This window comes from Thalia democratica, chromosome 2, assembly GCF_965202585.1.
Source record: "Thalia democratica chromosome 2, ktThaDemo2.hap1.1, whole genome shotgun sequence".
Taxonomy (NCBI): domain Eukaryota; kingdom Metazoa; phylum Chordata; class Thaliacea; order Salpida; family Salpidae; genus Thalia; species Thalia democratica.
Window position 1 is genome coordinate 57755974 of NC_139166.1, and position 12321 is coordinate 57768294.

The 12321-nt window shown below is 27.7% G+C and overlaps 1 protein-coding gene across 2 annotated transcripts in view; it reads left to right on the top strand.

Moving 5' to 3' along the window:
- The window catches only part of LOC145830175 (ADAMTS-like protein 1), a 46256-nt gene extending 39420 nt beyond the window's left edge, over positions 1–6836 (top strand). The window contains exons 23-33 of one of the 2 annotated variants that reach the window (XM_082938079.1): positions 716–822; positions 1094–1220; positions 1472–1757; positions 2286–2542; positions 3092–3274; positions 3768–3896; positions 3969–4184; positions 4432–4615; positions 5374–5581; positions 5776–5894; positions 6097–6836. In XM_082938079.1, coding sequence (XP_082794205.1) covers positions 716–822; positions 1094–1220; positions 1472–1757; positions 2286–2542; positions 3092–3274; positions 3768–3896; positions 3969–4184; positions 4432–4615; positions 5374–5581; positions 5776–5894; positions 6097–6337 — 2057 coding nt within the window. In that variant the 3' untranslated portion in view covers positions 6338–6836. Of the gene's footprint in view, positions 1–715; positions 823–1093; positions 1221–1471; positions 1758–2285; positions 2543–3091; positions 3275–3767; positions 3897–3968; positions 4185–4431; positions 4616–5373; positions 5582–5772; positions 5895–6096 lie in introns of both variants that reach the window. The other variant, XM_082938078.1, reaches the window with a different exon arrangement.
- Positions 6837–12321: the final 5485 nt, after the last annotated feature.

Here is a 12321-nt window from a genome sequence, read left to right on the forward strand (position 1 = left end):
AGATGATGTGTGTGTAATAAGTAACAAATTCAAATCAGCTTGAACTTCAGTAGTTAATTGAATTAAAGATTTGGAAAAAAAGTTTGATTTTTGTGTTTTTCTGAATACAGCTCTTTGTGTTTACAAATTACGTCACTTTTAATTTTATTTACGGTTCAATTAAAATAAATAGCAATTTCTCAAACTTAATTTTTTAATTAAAAACGTGATTTATATGCTGATAAATAATGTACAATGTTTGTAATGAGAAGTGCATTAAAAATTAAAAAACAAAAAACTTTGCAAAGCAGGTTCGAAATAAGAGTTCTTGAAAATTTATTACCAGTTTATTTTCTCTTTAAATTTATCCACTGAACATGTTTTGAATGAGCTTTTGAATTACGTAATCCTTTGTAGGCTAATAAAGCTTTAAAATTTAACTTTATTTGTAACACAATTTCAACAAAAGGTTTTAAAAAAATATATGGTTGTAAAAATTTTCACATTCCGTTAAAACTTTTGTTTTAAATAAGAACTGTATAGTATTTTTCTCAGCTATAATTAGTAGAAAATTATGAAAAAGCTTAGCTTTATAAAAGTTTGAAGTAGTTCAAAATCAAATAATACTGTCTTTTTACGTATAACAGCTTTACATTGCATGACAACGCGTGTAAGAACATTAAAAGCAACTAATTAAAAATTTTAAAGATTAAATTTGTATTTAATTAACCTTTAGGAGCTGCCAGCGGATCGCATAAAGGTTTAGTGCAAGTTAAAGAGAACCATTTGAAAGAAGGGGGTCAAGCTTTTCAACAATCCATTACCAAGTACAGCGACAGAAAAGTTTGTCAATTTTTCACGTGCAAATTTTACATAAAATATAAAAAGCTGCCTTTAATTTTAAAAGACTTGAACTAGTTAAATTACTATTAAATTATTTAAAATTTTATAATCATCAGGTAATTTTTAATTGAGTTTGTAACAACAAGACCGAATAAGTTTAAATATTTGTTCAGTAAATTCTTGGCATAGGAGTGACTTCCATCGTACAAGTTAATTGTATTAAAATTCCAAGTATACACACAACTTCGCGTTTCAACTCTAACATTTGCAGCATTTGAAGCTCGCAACTGGAACTAAAGCTGTGAACAAGAAGGTAATTAGAAAGAAACCTCACATAATCAACGATTACAAAGTCGTCCAACTACAAGAAATTGTGGCTGCTAAAACTGACTTTTTAGGTATTTCTAGTAATATACATAGATATTTTCAAAACTATTGATTGCTTATATATTTTATTTTATTAAATTTAGGAATTAGTTGTTTTTTAATGACTTAATAGCTTTATGCTAATATAACATCCGTTAACAACCTTTCATAAAAAAATCAAGGTTATGTAGTTTAAAAAAAAATCTTGGTTTCATTAACAAGTTTTCGACGAAACATGTATTGTACTTTAAATTCTGTTTCCTAAATTAAAATGTACTTTAAGGCTACAGAGAACGAAAGCACCTTCCGTTGGACTCGAAACAATCCACTGTGGTTGTCACGATAACTCCTCCCCCTACCGACGAAAACGGGGTGAAAAAGGCGCCATCTATCCATGTTGAGCCGACTATCGACCCCCTTCAGTACAATGATGACGTCATAGTCAACGTCGGAGGGTCGGTGGTGGTCGTTGGGTCACGGCGGGTGACCATTTTGTGCGAGGTTACAGGGGAATACCCTATTAAGGTGAAATGGATGAAAGACGGACAAGAAATAAAAAATAATGACAGGTTTGATTTATTTGTTACATAGTTTTTTGTTCAAATTTCATTTACACTACTTGAAATGGGTGCACGACTGTTTAGTTTCTGACAATTCAAATTCCGACAACTGAAGTTCTTATAACTTGTAGTTATTTCAAATTATATCTATTAATGAAGATTGATTTTTATTTTTTTATAGTTGTAATGTAATTAATAAGACTTACATTCACATTTTATTTGTTTTATTATTTAATTTTTGAGATAGGGTTAAAAGCAGCTTTAGATTTTATTAAAATATACTTGTTTTTATTACTTAATTTTTTTCCCTTAACAACTTTTCAATCTATTCACAATTATAATTTTATTTATTTGAGTTATTATAACTAAGTTGGCCTTTTTTTAACTAAAAATATTTTTTGAAGTTATGGCCCCTTACATTTTTTGTAAAAACTAGCGTTGTCGAAATTTGAACAGTAATGTAGACACTTGAAATAGGTTCTAGTTTATAAACATTCATAGTTAAACACATAAAGAAAATATTATATCTTAAAACAGAATGATCAAGCTTGGTGATGGATCCCTGAGAATTTTCAACCCGGAAACATCAGACGCTGGTAACTACGTTTGCATGGCAACCAATCAGTGGGGAAACGACAGCCGAATGGTTTCACTGACAGTCACCAACAAACCAACAGTTGTGTCCACGACCAGAGATGTTGACGATTTTGTGTCCATGGACTTGACAGTGACAGTTGGGTCCCATGTCAGGGCGAGATTAGGAGCCCGCGTTGTTATCAGGTGCCCGACTAGAGGTTAGTAAAGTGAAGTATTTAATTTATAATTCATAAAAATTTCATCTTTAACTTTAATTCGGATAATAATTATCTTTTTTATAGTGTGTACAACATGTTTTAATCAGACAACTACTAAAACTTACAATAATTTTGAGCTTTCTGTTTACACTAAATACTTCATAATTCAAATCATACTCTCACGTAGTTGAATTACGTCTGCAAACTTGTAATATTTAAACATTAAGTCAGAGCATTACAAAACTTCCGCCAGACTATATTTAATAAAAAAAATTACGCGAGTTGTAATATATATATGTTACGAGTTTTTATTTTGTGCATTACGTCAAAAATAATGAAAATTACACCCAAAGCAGCTGCTACTGTAGTTTAAAATTAGATTAATTAATTTGTACATTGAATGTATAGCAACGTTGAATTTTTAACAGTGGTGTTTTATTAAAATCACACAGTAGAAACATTGATTAATTTCAAAGTTTTTTGAAGGTATAAAAGATAAAATTTTCATTTATGAAAAGTTTTATGTTTTATTAAAAATAAACATTACAGGCTCACCAGAACCATTTGTTCAATGGAACAAAGACGTCAACGGTCTTCAAAGAAACTCGCAAATTTTAATCGACAACTCTTTGGAAATATTTCCCACCACTTTAGCTGACACGGGACATTTCAGTTGCTTAGCAACAAACCCTTTTGGTAGCTCTTACCAAGCAACCATACTAGAAATTGTCGGTACGTAAAATTTTTAGCTCTTAAATTAACTTTTAAAAGTTGTAATTATTAATAACTTTTTTAAAACACAGAAATGTAAAACCATAACTAAGTGTAAGTTGTTATAAGTTTTACAATATCTAAACGAGAACTAATTAATTTAAAAAAAAGCAGTTATATTTTAAACTAAGAAATGAAGCATTTAAATATTGTTAAACCATTGCATCAATCATCACAAATTAAATAGTAGTTAGGTTTGAACAAAGTTTTTTATGGCCCGAAACTTCTCTCTTACTTCCACTTAACAAGTTTTTAATTAAGTATTTATGTCAGTAAGAGTTCATGTTGTAACCTTAAACAATAGATTACAACACTTATTACAATATATAAACTCTGTACAATACCTGTAGAGTATTTATTTCTTTAAATAATTTAAATTTTGAATGTAATTTGATTGCATTTAACTTAAGAATTGCTCCTTCAAGGTAAAAGTTATACTTTATAAAACAAACAGACCCACCTCATATTTCAAATGATGGAGTGATACTCAAACAAAATGAAATGAACGGACTTCCAGAACTTTTATTAACCGATTATACTAATCCAATTTACAGAGTTAAAGCAAACACTACTATAATAATGGGTAAGTTTTATTATTAACTAAACTTATTAATTAAATAAAAAACATAAATAATTTAGTTAATGACACATATAGGTTGTCCACTGAGTGGGTATCCGGAACTAACAGTAGAATGGATGTTCAAAGGAAGTGCCATAGAAACAACAAACAATTCGACAAAATACAGACTGATGCACAACAACAAAGTTCTTTCAATCAGCAACTTCAACAACGTTTCAGTTGGCGATTACTCTTGCAAGGGAACAAACACAGCAGGATCGGCAGATGCTAGTCTTCAACTGAAAATTATCAGTAAGTTTACTTTGAAGCTTCATACTTTTAAGGCTATATATCAAAGTATTCTTCTATTTATGTTGTACATTAAACATTATAAAAAAACAGTAAAATTTGTTGATTGTGTTAAATATTCATGACTAACTTTATAACACTCAATATTATTTCTGATGTTAACTTACATCAATGTATACTTTTGCTTTTAAAGTTTTGTGTTAGCTTTTTAAAACACAGCCTTGCATTCAACCTTCTTATTTATTTTCAGTATACAAGTACCGAAAGGAGGGGTTGACGGAATGCAGTGCAAAGTGCGGGAACACGGGAACCATCACTGACAAGCTGGTGTGCATAGAAGACGGGGCGAGGACGGTGGACGATTGGTACTGCAAAGGAGTGGCCAAGCCGCAAGTTGAAACCCGGTCCTGCAACAGAAGAGACTGCCCGCCACAGTTGGTACTTTTTTAAATTTATTAAAACAAAATACAAACAAGTACATTACAAAAAAATATTTTTATTTTTTGTTCTACAACAGTATACAAACAAGTTTTATTTATGTCTAGATAAAAGTTTTTGATAAACATGCCTATACAATACGTATAAAATGACGAGTAAATGTAAGCGATTTCTTTATGCCTATATCAATACTGAATTATGGAAACACTTATGAAAATAAAATAGAAGCTAAACAAGCAATAAAAGCACTTTTTACATTTTTCAACAAATTTAGGTCATAGAAGTTTTTACCTAGATTAGGCGGATTAGAGTTCAAACATGTTATTTAAAAATTTTACAGGAAATAATTGGTCTTTAATGTCAAGTGCTGACTTCTTAATCACTCATATCTGGCTTTTATTTAACTTTTAGCGCATTAAAATCCTTATATTAAAAAGAATACTTTGAATTTGAACTAAAACTACAATTTGTCTCATAAAAAAAAAAAAATTTAAGCAATAAGCATTACGTTTAAATTTTGTAACCAATTTTAGGCTTTTCACAAATTACAGAAAATTTACATACAATAAGTTTTTTAAACCACAAAAATTTATACTGTATATTGTTGTGTACTTTTTAACTTAATTTAATTTACAAATGCTGTAAACAGCAGTAACATAAAAATTCATCATATCAATGTCTTTAACAAGTACTATAACAACCATTAAAAACCTCTATATTAGAATCAAACTAATTACAAGAAATAATATAACAGATATTACGCAAACGAATGGAGCAAATGTTCAGTTGATTGCGGAAATGGAACAAGATTCAGAAAAATATCCTGCGTGGTTCTCATGTCAGACGGAACTGTTCGTCAGGTTGCCATGGAAAGTTGCCGTAGCAACCAGCAACTTCCGCCACAAAAAGAAACCTGCTTCAGTAACTCGTGTCCTGAGTGGAAGCCCAAACCATGGAAACAGGTTAGATTCGGTGATTTTTTGGAGGGTTAAAATTATTGTACTCACAAGATTTTTAGAATTCTACTTTTGTTAAAGCTTCAGTATAAAAGTTCTAAAAATCTGGTTAATTAATCATATAAGTATGTTTGTTTTTTTCTTTTTTATCAACAAACAAATTAAAACATTTTTGCTAAACTTAAGTAACAAACCAGCAGTGTAGCAAGAAGTGTTACGGAGACGGAATTGGAATTCAACTGAGGCAGGTCCACTGCGTGGCTAACAACGGCACAATCATCCAAAAGTCCCACTGCAAAAACCTGCCGAGACTAGAAAAGTTTGATAATAAAGCTGCACAAGCAACTTGTCATTTATTAACGATTAAAAATAATTTATCAGACAACTTGAGTTTATTTCATTGAATTTACACATTTTTCTTTATAACACATTATTTTTATAAGTAATAATTGAAAATGTTATCACAAAGCATTTTTTATTTCTAATTGATCTCACTGTACTTATATTAAAAATTTCACCAGAAAACAAAGCTGTCTAAACATCCGATGTAAGCCAATTTGGAGACCGAGTACCTGGTCCGTTTGCTCGGCAACTTGCGGCAGCCAAGGCATAAAAACGAGAATTCTTGCCTGCTACTACAAGGGCAGGCCAAAGCAGACCGCCAGGGGGCGTTGCCTAGCGACGAAACGGCCTCAGGTTTCCGCCCCCTGCAACAGAATCCCCTGCAGCGAAAATCTTGTGAGAGTGCAGGGAAAAATTTAGATTTTATTTAAATTTTTTTTTTGTAGGAAAGACCCAAAAATATCTTCTTAGCATAATTTTTTTATATAAATTTACTTGACTTTTATTTACATAAGTTTATGAAACTGTAGTTGATGGTAGTTTTAAGCTATGACACTTTAAGCCTTTATTTAATGAAAGCATTAAAACTTGGTGAAACTTATAACAATACATTTTAAGGATTTTATTCTGACGAAAATTAAACTTTAAAAGTTTCTAAAAACTGCTTTTAATTTTTAAAAGGTATTATAGTCCTAATTAGTTTCTTATATTAATTAGTTTAGAAATTTACTTGTTTTTCATGTTTAGCTTGCTGCTATTTAAAAAGAAATCTTTTTTCAAATTCCTTCTTCGAGACAGCCTTTTCTATCAAAGCAAACGATAAGCTAATTAAATTTGCTTTAAGTCTAAGTAGTTATGGAATTAGGAAAATATTTACTTTCGTACATCTAAAAGAACTTTTTTTTTTACGAAAAAAAAAAATCTTTTTTTTTGTTTAGCATACTGTTTCGATTTAAACAAATCATATTTAGTTTTATTTTACTTTTACTTTTCATTCACTGCCTAATAAACTGCTTATATCCTAAACATTTGTGTATTGTTTAAAGTACTTCTTATGATTTTGAAAAACATACAATTGTAGGTTTTACTTTGATTTTGTTTTATGTTATATTTTTTAAATCAAACTACTGTTATACTTTAAACATTAATGTTTGCCAACTAAGTAGGTATTGAACACAGCGCAAAAATGCGTACCTAGGAAATTTTTTTCTTTAATTACTAACATTAAGCCTTATACAAACATGTTTAAAACCACTGAAGTTTACAAACGACTACTAAAGCAAAATCTTTGAAACTAAATATTTCAATCATAAGTTATAAAAATTTTAATCGGTGTGTTCTTTATATTCGTTAACTTCGCCTTTTTATACGCTTTTTACATTTATTTTGTAATCATAGGTAAATAAATGTCAAATTGCACTGTTCATCGTTTTGACTTATTTAGATTTTATTTTAGGTTTTATTTTTATATGTTTTTTACATTTATGCTTTAATCATTGGATATGTAAATGCCAATTGAAGTGTTCATTATTTTCATTTATTTAATTATTTTTATTCCTTAACTTTACATGGGGTATGAAAGATTAGATTGCCCTGTTCGTTATTGTTGCTAAATAAAATGACTGCAGTATGTTTGGTTTAAAATTCGGAATTGATATACAACATTTATGTCTATAATATTTTTCTGGCTAATTTAGTTTTAATTGAATTTAATTTTATTCAGTATAGTTTATGTTATGATTTAATAATCTTATTTAGTAGTCTTAGGTTTATTTTTAAAATCTAAAATACAATAAGTGTTTTGAACATAGCGTTTTTCGGCTAAAAAAGCGTACCGTATTGGCAGTTCGTACCTATTAAGTGCGTACTTATTTTGCAGGTTACTGTATTAACAACATTTAAGCTGAACTTCGCTATATAAATTGATATAAATAAGGTTGCTCTCAAATAAATTTAAGAACAGATCTACGGAGTCTATAAAATGTTAACACACATTAGAAAAAAAGCAGAAAAAAGCATGTATAATTATGTATAGTGTTTATCTAGGTAGTAACTATAAATGGACTTTATGGTTTAAAAACAAAGTTTGGGATAAAAGCATAAAATTATAAAAATATCTACAAAAAAAACAAATTTAATAAAAGTAGGCACTAACCTCAAAAAGCTCTAAGAATAGGCAGGTTTTAAAAATTAAAATTAAATTGAGTTGTGCAGAAATGTTACGTCATAATAATTTTAAGAAATTGTTCAATAATTTATACAGCTTGAAAACATGAAGTATTAAACTTGCAAGTATATGTAAGTTTTGTGAAATAAATTAGTACATAAGTAGACAGAGTTATTTAAAGTAGAATCGTCGGTTATGGGGACAGATATTCGATAAATCTTGCCGCTTATTCAGAAGTAGGTCTTTATCTTCTGCTGCAATTACTGCTCTTTCTGTATTGCTTATGTACTAATTTATTTCACAAAACTTACATATACTTGCAAGTTTAATACTTCATGTTTTCAAGCTGTATAAATTATTGAACAATTTCTTAAAATTATTATGACGTAACATTTCTGCACAACTCAATTTAATTTTAATTTTTAAAACCTGCCTATTCTTAGAGCTTTTTGAGGTTAGTGCCTACTTTTATTAAATTTGTTTTTTTTGTAGATAATTTTATAATTTTATGCTTTTATCCCAAACTTTGTTTTTAAACCATAAAGTCCATTTATAGTTACTACCTAGATAAACACTATACATAATTATACATGCTTTTTTCTGCTTTTTTTCTAATGTGTGTTAACATTTTATAGACTCCGTAGATCTGTTCTTAAATTTATTTGAGAGCAGTGAAACGCCGTTAGTTGAAATAAAGTTTTAGCACAAGAACATCTGTGATATACATTCCGATAAGCTTAGCTTATCAGGATCTCCAGGATTTAACGCCTTATAACGTTACATCTTATAAATAAGGTTGTAAATTTTTGTTATAACTACATGTATAAACTATTAAAAGTCAAATGTTTTGACTGAAATAGATTTAAAAAATATCAATTTGTATAAACTGTTTTCTTATAAAATATTTTATTTGAATTTGAAAAATATCTATTTGAATAAGATTTATTTAAGCACTGACGAGGTCTTTGACCAAAACTTAGTTTGTAAAATAAATTCTTGAAAGAATAAATTCATTATTTCTCCTTGAGTAGTTAAGATTTCTTTATTTGTTTTTTTTTAAACCAAAGCATATAATAAAATATTTTATTATAAAATAGATTAAGAACAACACATACAACACGTGCTTGTCACATGTAACTTTATCACGTGACGTTTACATAACCTTAAATTTGTTTAGTGCTTGACTTTTATTTTTATTAACACATAACAACCGAAAATAATACAAATTATCTAATCGCAAAATAGTTGTATGTTGTAAAAACAGTGGTAAACATAAAGATTATGATTTTTTTTTTTAAATTTATATCTAAATTAATAACTAAATAACTTTTATAAATAAAGTTAAATAACATTAACTTCTATTTTTTATAAATTATTTTTATGAAGTACCAATAGAAGCATTGTACTTTTGATAGCTTTAATCGTTTTCATTTTTATTATTATGATTAACAAAAAAGATTATAAGACCAGCTAAATTTAAATAAAAATGCTTTTATTTACTTTTTTGTTTTGAAGTAAATTTTACTGTTTATACATTAAATTCACGCTTTCTAATTTTGCTATGATTTAAATAGTGAACTAATTCTAACTTTTATATAGAATTTAATATGTTTTAAACATGTTAATTGAAATAAAAATTGTTTTTATAAAAAAGTTATTTATGTTATAACTACTGTAAAACTACTTTAGTATGAAATATAATCTAAACATTGGATACAATATCTTTCACAGCTTTTTGATGGGGTAAGTTTTTAATAAAGATTTTAAAACCAGAATGTGTACTTTTATTTTTATAGTTTTAAGTATTCGTTACTTTTTTAATGAGATAGAATTTACAAAAAGCCACTAAAAGTAGCAACTAACGAATAGTTTTGTTGATTTGACTGTTTAATATAATTTAATTTACATACACTAAACAAAAATTAATAAATAAGAAATAATTATATTTAAAGTAATATATATAATAAGAATAGTTTACCTTACTTAAAATTAAAATTAGTTATATATTTTGAACACAAACTTTTTGTTTAAAATGCGAGCTTAAGCAGCAGTCTGAACTCATATTTTGCAAAATTAACCGACTGTGCTACTTCACGAAGTATGAATCCAACTGACAGTCTACTGCAATTGGAAATCATAAGCAATTTAATAAAAAAAAACGGTTTTTGAAAGTGACTTTTCAATTACCTAAAAAAACAGTATCAGTTCTGCTCGGTTGCAAAAGCTGTAGTTTAAATATAAAGTTATGAAAATGTTGACTTTTTTAAACTAAAAAATAAGGGAAAATTACTATACTACATCTTTTAACTGTAGCTAAATCATTTGGTAATTCATTTGCTATAAAAGTCTTGCAACTATGCCTAGTCAAAGACAGTCAAAATTAACTCTGTGGAGACACTAAACGATTATAATGTTTTGTACGTTAAACTTCCTATAAAACTGATAGAAGGGCAATATATAGCTATAAAAGTCTAGCAACTGCCTCCGTCTCTTAAAAATTCGAGGAACAGCTCTAGGATAGAGTAGTTTTCGTATAAAAGCATGTATTTGCAAGACACCAACGTAAGGCAGATTTGCAGAAACGTACCAACCTGGTTATCACTACGATTCAGGGGCGTAGCGTGGGGAGGGACACTGGCGCATGCGTGCTACCCAAAAAAAGAAAAGAAGTAAAAAAAAAGAATGTAATATCTTTATCCTTTATTGTTTTTTTTTTTTGCTTAACTTGCCTTTTTTCAAGTATGTTTATCTAGTATTGAAAAAGTTAAACGAAATTTTGAATACCAATTAGTGACAAGTTAGGAAAATTTCTCAATGTACTGATTCGGTGCGCAAACGAAAGTGCGCACTGATGTTGATGTAAAACTCCATAAGGAAAAAGTTAATAACTTTATTGATTTCATAAGAATTTAGACTCAAAAAGTACGCAACTAATTAGTGCACCGCTGTAGTATAACCTTATGGCAGATTTTTGTACAAAAAGTTTACAAAAATACGTCACGCATAAAGGAAAATTAAACAATTTTACAATTCTTTTTTATGTTACAATAAATGTTAAGACAACTGCTAGTTTTCTGAACTTTTTTTTGTAAAAATACAAGAAAAAGCGTTTCGGCCAATGAAAATAAATTTTGTTTGTGATTTTTATTTTAAACAAATACAATCAGATGAATTAAATTTGAAAAGTATACTTTTAACTATTTTTAAAAGTTGTAATAAATTTTAATAATAGTTATAAAATCGGTCTATTTCAACTTCTGTGTAAATTTATTTAACTTATGTGCAATGAGGTGTTGTTATCACTGTTGTATTGTATATTAAAGAGATTGATAATTTTTCATAAATAAAGCAGATATTTTCGTTTTATTGAATATATTCATTTTTAAACATATAAAGTTTATTGTAAGTAGTAAAAACAATTTTTATTTAGTAAGTTTACATTTGTGCAAGTATAAGTAATTTTAATGAAATTTATAGTATTTTTAAATTGTTTAATTTGTAATATATAAGTATTTTTTGAAACAGTTACTTTGAACTTACTTATTTTACTTAATGAATTTAATTGAATTATATTACTTATAAAAAGATCTTTTTATAGCTAATTACAAAATTTTTATTTTAGGGGATTTTTTGAGAAAAAAATTTGCGCATCCCCTGATCAAAATACCACGCTACGCCACTGCTACGACTACATGTAACTATCTAAAATGAATACTTTATAAATTTACGCATTTATCAACTAACAAACTTAAATCAAATTATGTTGCTAATTCTCATAATTATACTAATGCTAGTAATTTATTTTTCAAAAATTGTTGATGTGCTAGTGTAAAGCAAAGAAGTAAAACAATAAGAAAAGAAAACTTGAAATTTTTTAAAATTTATATGCGCATAATTATTCAAGATGAAAGCAAGTTTATAAATTTAAAGAGAAAGAAGTTTCTAAAACTTTTATTCAATAATAAATCTTAAGAGGAAAATGTTAAACGAAAAGTGAAGTTGCTTTTGATGATTTTATGAACAATTAATCAGATTTTAGTTATTCTTAAACTGAAGTCTTGTTTATGTTTACTTATGTTTTATTTATATTTACAAACAATTTTTAAGGTGAGTTTTTATTGATTTTTACACACAATTTATTTTTCAATTTACCTGTTCGTATGCTGCCCAGACAAAATCTAATTAAAAAACAAATATCGTAATATTTTTAATTTTATAGTATTAAAAAAAACATAAG